This window comes from Mus musculus, chromosome 5 (genome assembly GCF_000001635.26).
Source record: "Mus musculus strain C57BL/6J chromosome 5, GRCm38.p6 C57BL/6J".
Taxonomy (NCBI): Eukaryota; Metazoa; Chordata; class Mammalia; order Rodentia; family Muridae; genus Mus; species Mus musculus.
In genome coordinates this window covers 108,517,109-108,534,637 of record NC_000071.6, presented here as the reverse complement: position 1 = coordinate 108,534,637, position 17,529 = coordinate 108,517,109, and the positions used below count along the sequence as shown (strand labels likewise).

Below are 17,529 nucleotides of genomic sequence, written 5' to 3'. Positions count from 1 at the left end.
AGTGAAGGTAACTGTGGAAGACCAAGGTTAGCAACAGCATTGCAGAATGTGTCTGCATGGGACTACTCACCATGGTGCAAGATAAGTGTCTCCTTTGCCTCAAATCCATAGTTCTACCTAAGTAAGAGGAAAAACATCCAAGAGCCCCAACTGAGAGAGTGCGCAAAATTCTCAAAAGGCCCAAATAACGGTTATCATTGCAAACACAAGTCTGAGACATTGACTGGCTCAGCAGAGACCAAAGAGATATGAAAACTGTTTGTCATGTCAATTTTTGGCTGGAACCCCTGAACAGGAAAGAGGAAGTAAAAACCCAGGAAACAGTCTGAGCATGGTGGAAGATACATTTTATGCTAGGAGGCACTGGCAGATGGATCTTTGTAAGTTCAAGGCTACTCTGCTCTATCTACCAATTTCCAGACCAGTCATGACTACATATAGAGACCCTGTCTTCAAACAAATAAACACACAAACTCAGGAAAACTGAGCAGAAGACAGGCTTTAGATGCAGTATTCCTGTGTTGGTTTACTCTTGGCAGTGTGTCTGAGAGCTGGAAGGCGTCAGGTACCCAGGAAGCTGGGTGCAGCTTCCAGAAACTTTGTCCTGTTCCTTTGTGACTCTTCTGTAAATTTAAATTGTTCTCAAAACATTGTTTTAGTGGAGTATAGCTCAGTGATCAAGAGTCTGCACAGTATTATGTGAGGCCTAGCTACTGCTAAAAAGTTTCTTCCTTTCTATTCATTTGTTTGTTTGCTTGCTTGTTTTTGTTGATTTTTTTTTTTTGAGGTAGGGTTTCTCTGTGTATCTAGTTTTTCTAGAACTCACTCTTTAGACCAGCCTGGCCTTGAACTCAGAGATCCACCTACCTCTGCCTCTCAAGTGCTGAGATTGAAGCTGTGAACCACCACTGCCTATCTTAAAGGGTTTCTTTTTAAAACGCACACACACACACATTTTTTATTACATTTATGTGCATGTGTGGTGGTGTGTTTGTAGAAGTAGAGGACACCTTGCAGGAGTTGACTCTCTCCCACCATGTAATCAGGATTAGATTCAGGTCCTCAGGTCTCACAGCAAATGCCTTAGACAGCTGAGCTATCTCACTGACTTGGTAAATATACCTGAGATAACATTTGTGCCCCAGGATTCTTGGCCAACCTTATCTACAGATGGAATTCTGGGTAGTTACAGGTACAAAGCAATATCCATCTCAAAAGAAAGGAGATGAAGGGAGGAAGGAAGGAAGGAAGGAAGGAAGGAAGGAAGGAGGGAGGGAGGGAGGGAGGGAGGGAGGGAGGGAGGGAGGGAGGGAGGGAGGGAGAGAAGACAAGAGAATCAATATTCACCCAAAGCAAATATAGGAATGACCAACAAACACGTGATAAGTACTTGAAATCAGTTGTCACAAGTGAAATACAAGTAAGGCCCCACCTGTCATCCACACGGTTGGCTACAGTCAAAAGGCCACCGAGACAGTATTGAAGTATACAGCGACACAGGTTCATATTTTCCACAGTGCAAGTGTAAGAGGCAGACCTACCTTAGCAGGGTCTATTTCTTCCAGGTGAAATCTGAATTTTTTGAACATCTTGTCAGTAACTCTCGGGAGGCACCTGGGCAAGTGGCCGAAGTGCGGGAGTTGCCCGTAAGGCCCAGTTTTCCGTGTGTATCTGCAGGCCATGGATGGACAAGCTACTGTAACTGCGGGATTTTTCCACCCACACCCCAGTTCTCGAAATAATGACTCTGAAACATTATTGATGAATAAATACCTAGGCCATAAGCGTTGGCTCGTTTCCTGAATAGCTCGTAACTTAATTAAACTGCTTATTTATTCCATGAGTGCCATATGGTTACTTACCTCTCCTCATTTTCAACAAGCTACTCCACAGTGAAACCCCACATGGATAGAAGAGGGGCCATTCACATAGACACATGGCACTTAGTAGTCAGGACAGTCCCCCATTATAGACTGTGGGCTCTACTGATCTAAATTTCTAGAGAACACAAGAACATTTCTGTGGGGAAAATGAGATCATCTGGGCGCTGAGATGGGTTTTGTGGCTACCAGAAGCCTGTCTTTGGCTTCACAGATTCGTATATGTCTGGGAAGTTTCCATTGTGCTTTAGCGGTGGGTTCTATATGGCAGAGCACCTTTTTCTTTCTTCTTTCTTTCTTTTCTTTTTCTTTTTCTTTCTTTTTTTTTTTTTTTTTTTTTTGCCATGGTCATGTTGTAGACTCCACCTCTCAGGCACATGTATACAAAGCAAGACAAAGGAAGCAGGCCTATAGTCAGGCATGATGCAAGTTCTAAAGGGGATGAAAGCTGTAGCCATCCCAGGGACATAAGAACCCACTGACTTGTTAGTCTGGGGAAAAGAAGCAGGAAGGTTCTGGGAACACAAAAGTGCTCAGAAAAGCACCTTATGACACAGGTGCCCAGTGGCCACTCTCCTCTGGGTAGCCTCTGCGTCATAGCTGATGCTTTGATGCTGCCACATCTCTACCTTCTGCAAATGATCTCCACTGAACTCAGGTTGGCCTTGTCTAAGTGTTCCCTAGAAAGTGACAGATGACTGATGTCAGTTTCCCTTTGGCTGAACATTACTCTGGCCCATGTGCTGGTTCCTAGTCTGTTGGGAGCTCTAGTTCTCTCTCTCTCTCTCTCTCTCTCTCTCTCTCTCTCTCTCTCTCTCTCTCTCTCTCTCTCCTTCCCCCTCCCTTTCCCCTCCCCCTCCTCTCCCTCTCTCTCCTTCCTTTCCCCCTCCCCTCTCTCTTCTTCTCCCTCCCCCCTCCTCTCTCTTTCTCTCTCTCCTCCACTTCCTCCTCCTTCACTTCTTTCTTTCCTCCCTCTTTCCTCCCTCCTTTTCCTTCCACATGACTTCTGGCATTGCTTTTATGCTAATTTCGTAAAAACAACTCAGAGAATCCACTTCTTCCAAGAACATTCTAAATATCATGGGAATTATCTGTTTTTTGAATGTTTGAAGGATCCCATCTGTGAATTCCTAGACATCACTCTCAGCTTTTTATAGTAACTATATTTTGAGGTATGGATTTCACTCACGATTTCCCATGATGATTGAAAATACAGCGTATTATTTGCTTATTTGTGTGCGTGAAGGTGTTGGGGGCCGTGCTTGCATGTGTGAGTGGGGAGTGTATGTGTAAAGAGACCAAAGGAGGATGCTAAGTGTTCAACCGCATTATTGCCACTTTATTCCTTTGAAATAGCAACTCTCTCTGTGCCTGCATAGCGGCTGGCTTCCTCTCTCTCCACCTCTTACGTGCTTTTTGTTACATCAGTAATGGGATCTAAACTTAGGTACTCATGCTTACATGGGAAGTACTCTTATCCACTGAGCCACTTCTCAATCCCCTGGTCATTTTAATTTCCTTTCTGTTTTGGCTTGCTTGCTTTACTGCTGAGGGCTATGGCAGAGGCATGCCTCCTCCTGCAAGCCCACATGGCCTCAGAAACCATGTCCAGACGTTTGCAAGCTGGTGCTTTCTAGGCCTATATCAGGACCTCATTACCTCTAGTTTCCATGTTGGAAGTGACTATAATCTAATATGCACAGCCCATCGGCTGCTAGGGAGGCTACTTTTGCACACATTGCACAGGGTATATCTTTACCAGTCATGCTTTGACCAAACTGGTCACAACCTCATGTCTGCTTTGGGAAACCTACCAGGGAGATGGAATTAAAAGAAATTTAAATTTTTATTTCTCTTTTTATTGTGATAATATATATGAGTTGTACTATTTAATCAATTTTAGGTGCACAAAGAAGTAGCATTGAACATATGACACCATTGTTCAGCCATCACCTCTGCTTCTGAAATATTCTCATTTTTCTGAACTGAAATTGTTCCGGGAAAACACTAGTTCTCTCTGTCTCCCAGCCCCCAAATTACTTCCTGTTTCCCGCTCCATGGATCTGAGTGCTCTAAGGACTTCACAGCAGCTGTCCTTTGTGATTGGCTCATTTAACTCAGTATAATGTCCCCAGAGTTTCTCCATGATGCCTTGTGTCAAAACCTCCTTTGTTTTTGTTTTGTTTTGTAAACTATTGTTTTTATTTTATTTTTTACACTCCATATTCCATTCCCTGCTCCCACCATCCACCCTCTGACTGCTCCACATCCCACACCTCCTTTCCACCCCACCCTGTCTCCATGTGGATGCCCCCAACCCTCACCCCACCAGACCTCTAAGCTCACCCCCACCAGGCCTCCAGTCTCTTGAGGGTTAGGTGCATCATCTCTGAATGAACACAGACACAGAAGTCTTCTACTGTATGTGTGTTGGGGGCCTCATATCAGCTGGTGTATGCTGCCTGTTTGGTGGCCCAGTGTTTGAGAGATCTTAGGGGTCCAGATTAATTGAGACTGATGGTCCTCCTACAGGATTGCTCTTCTCCTCAGCTTCTTTCAGCCTTCCCTAATTCAACAACAGGGGTCAGCTGCTTCTGTCCATTGGTTGGGTGCACATATCTGCATCTGATTCTTTCAGCTGCTTGTTGGATTTTTTGGAGGGCAGTCATGATAGATCCCTTTTTGTGAGTGCTCCATAGCCTCAGTAATAGTATAATGCTTTGGGACCTTCCCTTGAGCTGAATCCCACTTTGAGCCTATCACTGGACCTTCTTTTCCTCTGGCTCCTCTCCATTTCCATCCCTGTAATTCTTTCAGGCAGGAACAATTATGGGTCAGAAATGTGACTCACTTGATATCCTGTCTTCCTGCTCGAGTATAAGTTCCCTCTTCCTACTGTTTCATCTAAGATCTCTCCCTTTGAGTCCTGGGAGTCTCTCACCTCCCAGATCTCTGGTGAATTCTGGGAAGGGGGGGTCACCCAAACCTCCTATTTCCTGAGGTTGCCTGTTTCCATTCTTTCTGCTGGCCCTCAGGGCTTCAGTCCTTTTCCCTCACCCAATACCAGATCAGGTTCCCCTCTCACCCCAACTTTCCCCCTCACCCTGTCCACTTTCACCTAAAACCTCCTTTGTTTTTAAGGCTGAACAAGATGTAAGATATAGACAGACACATTCTTTTCTTTCTTCATTCACCTGTGGGCTGATGCCTGTGGCTTTGCCTCCTGGATATTGTGAATGACGCTGTTCAGACCAATGGTGGACAAATATCTGTCTGAGTTCCTGCTTTTGACACTTTTGTGTATGCACTCACTGGTAAAATTACTGGGCCATATGGTAATTCTGTACTTGGCCTTTTTATTATATACATGTAAGTGTTTTGCCCACAAGTGCATATGTGTACCATGTGTGTTCAGTGACCTTGGTGACCAGAAGAGAGCATTGGATCCTATGTAACTGGAGTTACAGACAATTGTGAACTGCCACTCGGGTGCTGGAAACCCAGGTCCTCTGCAAGAGCAGCAGTGGAGACTGACATTTGGTGGATCTTGGTAAACATTCCTCACAGCTTCCAGAGGGGTGAGGATTATGGGGAGGCTGACATGTAGCCTCTTGTATTTTTTTCAAAGAACTGTGAAATCATGGGTATCTTTGCCCGTGGAGCTTTCTCCTTGTTCTCCTTGTAGACTGTGATGTCTTTTTCTGCACAGAGCAGACATATTATAGTGCACTGGGCAGCCCCTCAACCTCCTCTAGGACCCTGATCATCCTCTCCTGGGTGTGCCACATATGTTACCTAGTCATGTGACCACATGCCCAAAACATCCTTGTCTCTAGCCTCGTGCCAGGGTAATGGACATCTGTGGGCTCATGACTCAACAAAGATCCATTTCTGTCAGAAGGCTAGAGTGAGATGGCTAGGTAGAAGGGTGTATGTAATTGTGTCTGGCTGCTTTCCCAAGCCTCTGTCATGAACCCCCTTTCTCCAAGGACTCAGTGTGCACCTTCTCCAGAAGTGGATACAATGACATTTAAAGCATCCACAACACAAGCACCTTGGAACTATCTGTTACTCTCTTGGCCTCCCTAGGACTCTGGAGAGGGTGTGTTTTCATTCTTTTTTGTTTTGTTTTATTCTGCTTTGATCCAAGATCTCATGTAGCTCAGGCTGCCCCCAAACTCATGATTTAGTTAAGATTGGGCTTAGAATCATGATCCTCCTGCCTCCACCTCTCAAGTTCTAAGACCACAGGTGTACATCACTAATTCAGGCTTGTTATTTTTATTTTTTCTGTCATTCATTGTGCCGCCAGAACCTCACATTTATCAAGAATTTTAAGATACCCCAAAGTCTAGGTCAGAGATTCAATCCAAACAGCATGCAAATGCACGCCACAGTAGGTCACTATCTTCACAGTAAGCTTGCCCGGCAGGGACATGGTTGGTCTTCCACAAACCTTGAAGCTTAAATGGATAGCACCATCATTCACAGATTCTATAGATTTCTTTGTCAAATGCAGTTTGTTTCCAACATTGTAAATGCAAGCCCTCTCCTATGTGTGTCCAGCTGCCATTGGGTAGCTTGGGGACAAAACAACTGGCATTAAGTAAACGTCATCTCTTGCCATCCTTCTCTGTAGTTAGTGCTGGTCAGTTTTTGCTGGAATAACCTAAGTGTTTTAGATAGAAGATGGTGTGAACAGCAAGAGAAGTGGAGACACAGAGCACCGTGTCTTCTTAAGATGCCATGCTCATTATTGTTAGTTTATTTATTTATCTCATGAAGAACAGAAGTGCTGCTGTCACACCCGTGTGATGTAATGTCACACCCGTGTGATGTGATGTCACACCCGTGTGATGTGATGTCACACCCGTGTGATGTAATAAGCACATCCTCCTTCGCTGTTGTTTTCCATATCAGCTCGGATTTCCTCTATGGATCCTCTCTTCCAGTCTTACACTGGGTTAACTTTTTGGTTTGTTTGTTAATTGTTTGGTTTGGTTGGTTGGTTTTGTTTGTTTTCAAGACGGTGTTACTCTGTAGCTCTGGCTGTCCTGGAACTCTGTAGATCAGGCTGATTTCAAGCTCAGAGATCCTCCTGTCTCTGCCTCCCAAGTTCTGGAATTAAAAGCATGGTGGAATTAAAAGAATGTATATATATTCATTCCTTGGTAAGAAGATCTATTAAAACCCTTCTCATATGTGTGTGCATGTACATACCCATATTTAATTGTCAACATGGGTGTGTGAATGCCACCATGTGCATGGACCACGGCCTGGGGTCACCCAGCCTCCAAGAGCTGCTGCCTCTGTAGTCTGAATGCTCAGATGTGCAATGTCTAAAGTAGATTTTCCTTCCAATCAGGAATCCCTGGCGTGTAAGGAAGGTCCAGGGAAGACCCAACAGGCACTTAGCTCCATAGTGGCGTAGAGTTACCACTCAGTAAATAATTTCCATTCCATCCTATGTGATGGGTGGGGTGGGGGACAGGCCTAAACAGGCAGCTACAAGCCACAAAGCCCCCACTGTTACACCCCAGAGACTGCTCATCTTCCTCTAGGTCAATGGTTCTCAACTTCCCTGATGCTGTGGGCTTTAATACAGTTCCTCATGTTATGGTGACCCCCAACCACAAAATTATTATCATTGCTACTTCATAATTGTAACATTGCTACTGTTATAATCATAAGGTAAATATCTGTGTTTTCCAATGTTTTTAGGTGATTCTACAAAAGGATCATTCAGTCCCCATGGGATCTTGACCCACAGGTTGAGAACCACTGCTCTAGGGAGACAGACACTAGATTCAGTTCTTTCTGTTTTAGAATGCCAGTACCTTCCCAGAGGGAGAAATAATTATGGGTCTCTCACTTAAGTGTGAATTAGCTTGCTCTAGTAAGAATATAAATTTTACATGAAAGCAGCCAGGATTGCGAGCTTTGTCCTTGCCTGCCTCAACACCTGCCAGAGACAGTTGTGCTAGAGGCTGAGAGATTCTAGTGAGTTACCTGTAAAATTGTTGGAAGATTACTTCATGACCCAGGGTCTCCTTGGCAAGTTTCTAGCTATAACTGAAAACCGACCATGACACTCATAATTTTCAGTTTAGATTCATTGATCTGCTCTGTTAGCAAAAGACTCTTTCAAGATTGCTCTCTGTCTCCATCCTGACATCAACAAAAAGATGTCTTTGGTCTCCTTATACCCTATTACCTGTGTTAGAGTTTCAGGCAGCCAAAATATCTCTGGCTCTCAAGAGAACGCCTGGCTCTTCAGGCACCTGAAGAGCAAGGCTCAGAAGTTAGTGCCCAGTACCATTGTCCCACATTACTGAAGAGACTCTGCCTTCTTATCCTGGGTCCACCAGCCTCCCAGATATGGTCAGAGGGCATCATGCACAAAAAAGAGAACAGCTGGCTTTGCTCTTGATTGTCATGGTGTGTAGGGTTGGCAGGTACCCCAGAGACACAAAACTCCATGAACCAGCACCCCACTCTGAGATCTTTTGAGGCTTGCCAGGTCCCCTTCCTGAGTGTCACTGGTGTCTGGGTACAATGGGCTAAGGATCACCCATTGGTATGTAATTATAGCCTATGCCCTATGGGCTAAGCTGCAAGGGCGTTTGGGGTGGTTTCTGTAGGGCCTGTGACTCAGGAACTCATGAGAAAAGTGGTACCTAGCATAGGGGCAATTAGGGCTTGGTGCTGAAGATAAGCAGTGCCTTCAGCCTGGGTTATGGGTACATGCCTGTCACCTACTTTAGCAGCCACTATTGCCCATCATAATCTGTTCCTGCCTGTTCATCATCTATGCATCTGCACATCTGGATTTCCCTTCCATCACCTTCGGTTCAATCCTCTGCAGGACAAAGGTCTCAGGAAGGATGCACATCTGCCTCAGGAGCACATAGATGAGCAGACACATCAGTGCACACAAACACACATGTGCAGTGGCATGAATATACACACAGATAACTAGATGAACATGCAACTACAACACAACCACTCACTATATGTGTGTGTGTGTGCATGTGCACGCGTGCGTGCGTGTATGTGTGTGTGTGGGTAAATACACAGACAAAAACCAACACATTCACTTCTCTCAAGGGATGGGCACTACTGGACTCACGGCCAGCAGAAGGGACTAGGAACCCAGAATGATGCTGCCTGATCTCTGCTGTTATTCCCAGGGGCCACCAAGGACATGGGGAAGATGCTTGGGGGTGATGAGGAAAAGGACCCCGATGCTGCTAAGAAGGAGGAAGAGCGGCAGGAGGCACTGCGGCAGGCAGAGGAGGAGCGCAAAGCAAAGTACGCCAAGATGGAGGCAGAACGTGAGGTCATGCGGCAGGGTATAAGAGACAAGGTGAGCAACTGCAAAGAGGAGAACTGCAGGCAGCAACCCTACCAGAGGCAACAGCCTCCTTCCTTGGCTAACAGCTCCCCTTTCACTCCTAATTCAGGGATCTAAACCTTGGGGACTGCACTGTTGGGGGACTATAGGTGTTTGAATCTGGTTGGGGGTCATTCTGAGGGCTGCCCTTTCCTACTCCTCATGTCAGGACTGGTTGTTCTCCTGGAGCTTTGGCCCTGCCCAGAAAGAAGACTCTAAGAGAGGAATGGGGATTGGCTGAGCTGGGAGTCTTTGTGGGTCAGGAAAATCAGGGCCAGAAGTTCCCCTTTACCTTTGCTTCCTGGACTTAAACAGGGTGGATGGGTGGTAGCCTCCCTGTTCCCAGTCACCTTTGTGACTGTCTCTGCAGGTAGTAGGGCAGTCAGAGAGCATTGTGCCTCCTATTCATAGTGGAAAAACTGAGGACCCATGTGGAATCCTGAATTGAGGACCACATACAGCCACCTCTTTTAAGAGAATGGTTCCTGCCCACTCCAGAAGGGAAGCGCCAGGCCATGGGAAGAAACGAGTCATTGAGATCCTTCCAGGCCCTGTGGGGATGGTTCAGCAGGCTTGGGTGGGTAGGTGGGGAGCAGGGAGTAGGTCACATAATCCTCCAGTCCTGGACTTGAGATGCTAAGCTGGGGAGCAGACATCCTAGGTTCTAGGTCCCCCTTCCTGCCTGTACATCCACACCAGGTTCTCTGTTGATGTGTCTGTGGTTGGGGCAGATCTTTGTGACACACAGGGAAGGAAGCTGTAACTCCTAAGATGGATAGCGGGAGATGGCCAGTAGGTGGCTGGAGACATTGGGTCCTTGATCTCACAAAGGGCCAAATGTGTAGCTGGCCTCCCCTCTCTGCCCATATTTGGCCTCCGAGGTAAGCCCTAGAATACCCTCCCTTCACACTTGGTTGTAGAGTGCTGTTTATGGGATCTGGGCTATGCACTTGACATTTGCCTTGAAGCGCTGTCACTGGGCAGTTTCCTGGGTCTTGTAGAAGGTGCTTGCTCAGTTTGCTTTGCCCCTACCTTCCACAGCCAGTGAGTCACTTATTGTGGTTAGCAAGATGTGCTATTGATCATGTGAGTGACATGGTAGCAGACCCCAAAATTAATTGTAATGTATCAAGAGGTGTGAGGATGAACATGAGAGATGGATAGAGAGTTAGAGACTGACAGACAGACAGTGATGCTAAATGGAGGGCTTAGAGGGACGGAAAGAAAAGCAAAAGAGAGCTGAGAGCCACAGAGGTCCCTCCCTAGGTAGAGTTAAGAGGGACCAGAACAAGGTTGGAGTAGGGTGCTATGCTAGATGCCCAAGTGTGCAGTGGCTCTGGCAAGTTCAGGGTTGGGGCTGGGTTTTTGGTCCAGGAGAGTCCTGTGCTTGGTTCAGTCCCCCTCAGGAAGTTCCTGCCAAATACCACCCTACCCACAAAGCTTTGACCTCTCGGTGTGTTTAAAAAATTGGGACTCAAAGAAGACAGGGTACCTTATCCACTGCTCTGTTTTTACACATTTCCCTAGAAACTGTGAAGAAATTTGTTCTTCAAAACAGTATTTCAACATGTGGGTTGAGACCCCTTGAGGGATCCAATGACCCTTTTACAGGAGTCCCCTAAGACCATTGGAAAACACAAATATTTACATTGCATTTCACAACTGTAGCAAATTACAGTTATGAAGTAGCAATGAGATGATTTTATGGTTGGGGTTCACCACAACATGAAGGACTGTATTAAAGGGTCACAGCATTAGGAAGGTTGGTAGCCACCGCTTCAGAAAGTTCAACAGCCTATGCCTGGCTGATTAGGGAAAAGAAATGCAGAATATCCAAGTGATCCCCTAAAAGAGGCCCCTCTGGTGCAGATAAAAAGGGTGAGCCCAAGAGGGGAAAGTTGTAGGGTCAAAGCCCCAGGCACTCCCAGATGCACTGGGCCCCACCCCACATCATCCCATGCTGACAGGATGGTATGGAAGCTGTCATGTTTCCAGACATCCGGTTACTTCTATATCACTGCCTGGCCACCCCAGAAGCTATCAGTCCTGACTCCTGGGCCTTCACTGCTGCTGCTCCATCTCCCCAGCTCCCATAGGTGTACATCCTGCTGGTCTGGTTGAGCCCTCACTGGGCAGTCCCTGCTACCCACTAGAACTGGATCCCCAGCCTCGCCCTGGGCTATGTGTACCCCTAGTGTCTTGAGCCTTGGTCAGAGAGAGAGAGCTGAGCAGTGTTCCAAGGCTCCTCAGTGATAAGGGGGAGAGGAAGAGACTAAGAATGGGGTCAGTTTTCATATCCTCATGGTGTGAGGCTCCTGGTAACCCATCTAAAGAACTGGGCATGGATATTCAGGATTGTCCCAGGGTGGGGCGGTTCCTGGAGAAGTATCCATATCCATTAGGAAGCCATCTAAGCAGAGTTTGATTTGCAAACCCACCATCCAGTATCTATTTCTACCACCTATTTGTGCACACAGCCAGATTTCCACACACACCTCCAGGTTTGCATATGTACTACATGCTTTGTGTATGCTTCCAGCCGCCCACAGTGAACTGTCTGTTGAGTCAGAACCTTTCTTCTGGTGAGGGGACAAGGCCCAGGTGTAGAGCTGGCATGTTTCTGCACCCACAGTTCTGTACTCACCTGGCTTCTCTCCGCCTGTATGGTGATGAAAGCTGTGCAGGTGGAGACTGGCCAGAGCTGTTGGCTCTTAGCACTCATAGCCTTTACTTAACAGTGATCTTAGGTCTTCTGTTGTCTCCTATACGTGAAACCCCCTTAATCCAGCCCTTCGGCATCTTCACCTGCCTCGGAAAGGTGTGCCTTCTAGCATACCTGACTGTTACTTCCCGTGGCCCTGTCCTTGGGCTGATGCTTCCGGACACCTGACACAATGGATACCTGGCCTGGGTTAGGTTGGCATTTATTCCTGGAGTCCAGAAGATCAGCACAGGCCACAGCACCTGAGTCTGGCTCTGGGACATAGTCTAGATGGCATCCTCTGGCAGAATAACCAGGACGTTCCCTAAGAGAGCTCAGTGTGGCTGTAGCCTCAGAGTGACCTTGATCCTCAGTGGACAGACTAGCCTTCAGGAACATAACCACGGCAATAGTCACAGAGGTAGCTCAGCCTCTCTGATTGCCAACAGACCTCACCTGGCCTACTCCTGCAGCTCTTCCTCAGGCTGGAAGGAAACTTGCTCTGGTCTGACCTAGTTTCTGGAGACATCTCTTCTGGCCCACGCACTATCCCACAGGACACTGAGCCACATGTTCTCCCTCTGCAGCACAGGGGCTCTGTCTGTGTAGATGAGGTTTTCCCAGTAGCTGATCTGCAGTGAGACCAATGCCAGGTTGCAGCCGTGGAGAGGGCCTATGCTGTATGCCTTTCATGCCAGCTGACCTAGCACTTCTCTAGCACTAGCAGGTCCTGGGGAAATGACTGTCCCCCTGCCATGCTTCACCCCCTGGTCATCAAGGCCTATATTCTCAGATATGTTAAGGGTGTGGAGGGATGACTGAGGAAGCAGAGATGAGCCCTTTTATTTATTAGGGAGGTTGTGTTTTATAAAAAGATAGGAAGAAGGAATATATTTAGTGGAAGTATGGTATGGTGTCAGGGAAGGAGGTTCTCTGTGGGCCCATGCTGAGGCATCCCTTCCCCCTGAGGAACCATCTACTCAACATTGGTATAATATAGAATAGAGTTTATTCAGGGCATGGGGAGGGGGAGTTGAGAGAAAGGCAGAGAGAGCAAGAGAGGGAGAGAGAGAGAGAGAGAGAGAGAGAGAGAGAGAGAGAGAGGTGGAGTAGAAGCTGACCATGAGCATGTGAGAGAGAGGTGGAAGGGAGTGGAAAAAGAGAGGGAGCAGGAGCAAGAGGAGAGAGCAAGAGGGCAAGAGAGAGAAAAGGGGGGCAAGAGGCCCTTTTTACTGTGAGTTAGGCATACCTGGCTGTTGCCAGGTAACTGTGGGGCGGAGCCTAGACTAAAAGCCAACAAGGGATCCTTGGGTCCTCTGGCCTTGATTGAATTTAGCTGCTGCATCCTCTACACTGGAATCCACCAAGAGAGAGGGAAGGTACCTTTGATAAAGGACAAGCACCTGGGCAGACCCCCATCTGGAGATGGAGTATGCCCTCTCTTTGTGGGGGTGGGGCAGGCTGGTGGCAGAGCAGATGTCAGGAGTCTCTGTGTTCCCTCACAAGTGTGGGGGTGGCGGTGGGAAGCAGTGAGTTTATTGGGTTTATATGCCCTCAGGCTTCCAGGAGGGTTGGTCTGCAGTAAAAGGGGCTGGAGAAAGAGGATTAGTGAGTGTTGTGGAGGGGGAGGTGTCCCAGGATAGTCTCCACCAAGGCATCCTACAGAGCAGCCTCTTCTTACCTCTACGGTCTCATTTACCTCTTTTTTTAATATAATATTTTTGTTTTTTAAATCGTCATTGTGTTAGAAGCCATTATAAACAAAGTATGTTTTGTGATTTTCTCCACCCTCCTGCCGCTCCTGTTCCTCCCTTGTAGCATCCCTCAAATTTATTTTTTAATAATTACATGTAGGGCATGTGTCTACGGTGTAGGTATGTGCACGTCAGTACAGGTTCCTGAAGTGGTCCGAGGCTTTGAATTCCTTGGAGCTGGAGTTACAGACATTTATAAACTGCCTGACGTTGGCACCGCAAATCAAACTTGGGTTACTCCAGAGGAGCAGTAAGCGCTTTCAACTTCTCTCCACGCAGTCCCAGATTTTTTTTCTTTCTCTTTCACATCCCATGTGTCCTTCAGGCACCTCTTAATTGTTCCATCTTCTGTGTGTTTCTTCTAAAACCTGAGTGGGATCACTGTTGGAGCCCTGGTGAGCAGGATGGGCCTGGAACCTAGCTGGAGTCTTCCTCAGCCATAAATAACACCTTTTAGAGACGCTGGTTGGTTTCTTCAGTGCAGGAAGGACATGGCTTCTCTGGTATTACATCAGTGCCACCCAGGCTGGGGACTGGGGAGGGAAGTATGCAAGCCCCGCCTTGACTGCCCTTTCCTTTACAGTATGGCATCAAGAAGAAGGAGGAGCGTGAGGCTGAGGCTCAGGCAGCCATGGAGGCCAACTCGGAAGGCAGCCTGACTCGACCCAAGAAGGCTATCCCACCGGGCTGTGGCGATGAGCCAGAGGAGGAAGATGAGAGCATCCTGGACACTGTCATCAAGTACCTGCCTGGGCCACTGCAGGACATGTTCAAGAAGTAATGATATTGGGTCAGCACCAGGAGCCCTGCCCACTGTACAGACCCCCGCGGAGTCTCCCCCCAACAAGGGATGTTGGGAGCAGATGCAGCCCCCCTACCCCCGCAAAAATAAGCCATAGTCCTAGATCTATCCTGCCCATGTCCCCCCTCGCGCCTCGGGAGCCTCTGGCCACCCCTCCCCATACTGCCATCACTGACCCCACCAGGCAAGGGTGTGACCCTCAGGCCCCTGTGCTGTGCATCCTTGCCTTCGGGTGGTTGGACCCCTCCTTACTAATCTTAAGTTCACCATCCCCACAGAGCCTGCCCAAGGTCAGGCCCCGAGGGCCAGCCCTGACCACCCCTGGATGGGTGGCTACCAGTCAGGGCCTAAACTCAGGAGCACAGCCATAGTGGGGTGGGACTTGGGGAATGAGCAGTGGGTGCTTGGGGCCCCCAGCCCTTCCCTGAGTCCATTGCCCCAGTTTCTGGACTTGTTGGACCTGCTGGACCATTCGCTCTGTCTTCCTGTCTGTGAGCTACCACCCTAGTCTTCCCCAGCAGCCTTTGCATATTTTGTCCAGCTGTCTCTTTCTCTGTTGCTCTGCAAGGTTTGGCTTAAGAATTCCATGGCCAGAGGAAACACAGCAATAGATTTGGAGCGGGTGGTCTCAGACACACTTGGAGTCCCTTGACATCGTCTGTAATGCACTTTCCAGAGTCCCATCTTTCCCTGATCCCACCTCTCCCTGGTGGCCTCCTGTCCTCTTCATGTGGGCAGGCAGTCTCCTAGGATCTTCCTGGCTTTACCCCTGGACACCTACCCTCCAAATGCCCGTCTTCCTAAAAGCCCTGGGTTCTGGTGATTCCCGCCCGTGCAGAGCAGACAGAGGGCCGCATAATCAAGTGTCCCACCCTCTCCACTATTCCTCCTCTGAAGGGCTGACAGTGGCCGGTAAATGCAAGCTCCTGGGCTTGGGCTGTGGTGTTTTGTTCTGTGTGTGGCCCAGGGGCAGTATGACCCAACTACTCCCCCTTTGCCCAGCCAGCAGCCATTGTTCTTCATATTTGTTTAATTTACATCATAATATGTTGAATCTCAGGTAAATGAGGTCTGTATTTGGTAAGTTTTATCTTGACAGAAAGGCCAGCCTGGTCTTCCCATAACCCTTCCTGTCCACAGTAAAACTGAATTAAGTGTCCATGAGTTTTGGGCCAGGTGTGTGGCTTAGCATTGACCTTCATGACCTTACATAGCTCTTTAGAGAAGCCATAACAATTAGACTGCAATACTATTCAGAATGCCCTCTGCCCAAAGAGATGAAGCATGCTCGGCCCACAGTACCTTGCTCACCTGGGCCATTCTCTGCGCCTCTGGCTGGTTTTCATGAATTGAGAAGCCAGCTCTGAGCAGATGGCCCTCTCTTGAGTCAATCCTGCATCCTGTTCCTAGCGCATGGGGCACCGGGCGCTGAGCTTAGAATAGCCCATGTGTTACCTGTCTGTCTGTCCTCGTGCCTGCACCTCCTGCATGTCAGAGGCCTCACATTTTCTCTCTGAGGGAATCACAGCCAATAAACAGTGATTTCACACCGTGTGGCTATTCCTTCCAAGACTACCATTCGACCTGGGTGTGGGAGGGGGTGCCCTCCCTCACACTGTGGACAAACACAGGGTGTCTCTTATTCTCCAGAGGGCAAAGATCCCTTCAGGACCCCAGTGCCTGGAGTGAGCCTCCAGAACATACAAACCTTCTTTCTCACAGTTCAAGGCTCTGGTGAATCCAGATTGTACTGCTTCCCCGGCTTGGGCCCACCAGGAATTTCACAGCCCTGTTCCCCTGCCCACCCCAAGGGGCTGTCCTGGTTCCCAGTAACACTAGTGCACCTTCTGGGATGGCTGCCCACTCTGCTGAATAGGGAAGAAGTGACCATAGGTCTTGCCAGCTCTCTCCCCTGGCACATTATCAGCCCCTACCTCAACCCCATTTTGCTTCATGCTCATCCCAGCCTAAGGTGCTATGGTCACATTTGTCCTAGAAGAGTCCTTGTCTGTCTCCCTTCTGGGACACCTCTCTTGTAGGAGATAGCAATGGTGGGAAGTCCTATGGCTTCCTCTACACATGGAATGTCCACAAAACCTGCCAGTCTGAGCAGAAAGGCTACATATGTCTCACTCTTGCTGGGGATGCAGGGGTGAGTGGAGGTGAAGAGCAAAATGGGGAAAGTGGGTACGATTTAGAGGGGTCATGCTTTCTCCAAGTACAGTAGTATCTCCTCTTGCTACCTTGGGAGCATCCCTTGTGTTGCAGGAAGTATTTTTTAAAAATGAACCCACCAGTTCTCCGGCAGGGCCTAACTAAGCTCAAGAGCTCCTGACAGCCTGCTGGCTCTCGCTACCACATACCCCACAGTCAGCCATCACATCACAATACCCATTACCTGGGTAGAATCAAAACTCTTAAAGCTTAATTAGCTAATCAGATTTATGTATCAATAATATCACAATTTACAAGATGCCAATACAATAATTTCAGAGCCAATTGATGATAAAAGCGTTATCCCAATATTTCTTTTTTTTTCAAGTCTTGATTTTTATTACTTAAAAAATGTGCATATCTATTTTGCTTTCTGACTCTGTGCTTGTGCCTTCAACACTTTCACAACGATTTTCTGCTCCTCAATAAGGAAAGCCTGCTTGATCCTGTCACAGACACACTTGGCACACATGGACCCACCATAGGCCCTGCTGACGTGCTTCTGTGTCTTAGACAGTCTCATAAGGACTTTGGGCCGCACAGCACGAACCCCTCGCAGTCTGCCTGGGCACACGCCACATGCGGATTTAGGTGCTTTCCCAACCTTCTTGGTGTAGAGGTAAACAATCCTGTTGCCAAGGGTTCGAGACAGCCTAGTTTTGTTAGAGGCTGTGTTGTAGGAAAGCCTACGGCGGTATGTCAAACGCTGGACCATCCTGAGTGCCTCTGAGCAACGTCCCCGGAAGAGGAAAAGGAAGGGGCGGGTGAGTTCAGGGGTCAAGTGT

At 48.0% G+C, this 17,529-nt stretch overlaps 1 protein-coding gene and 1 pseudogene across 1 annotated transcript in view; one reads left to right on the top strand and one right to left on the bottom strand.

Moving 5' to 3' along the window:
• Positions 1–16,084, top strand: part of Cplx1 (complexin 1) — a 31,474-nt gene extending 15,390 nt beyond the window's left edge. Inside the window, exons 3-4 of the mRNA NM_007756.3 lie at positions 9,071–9,246; positions 14,312–16,084. Of these exons, the coding sequence (NP_031782.3) occupies positions 9,071–9,246; positions 14,312–14,509 (374 nt within the window). The 3' untranslated portion in view covers positions 14,510–16,084. The remainder of the gene's footprint in view (positions 1–9,070; positions 9,247–14,311) is intronic.
• Gm10086 (predicted pseudogene 10086) lies at positions 17,068–17,529 on the bottom strand (annotated as a pseudogene).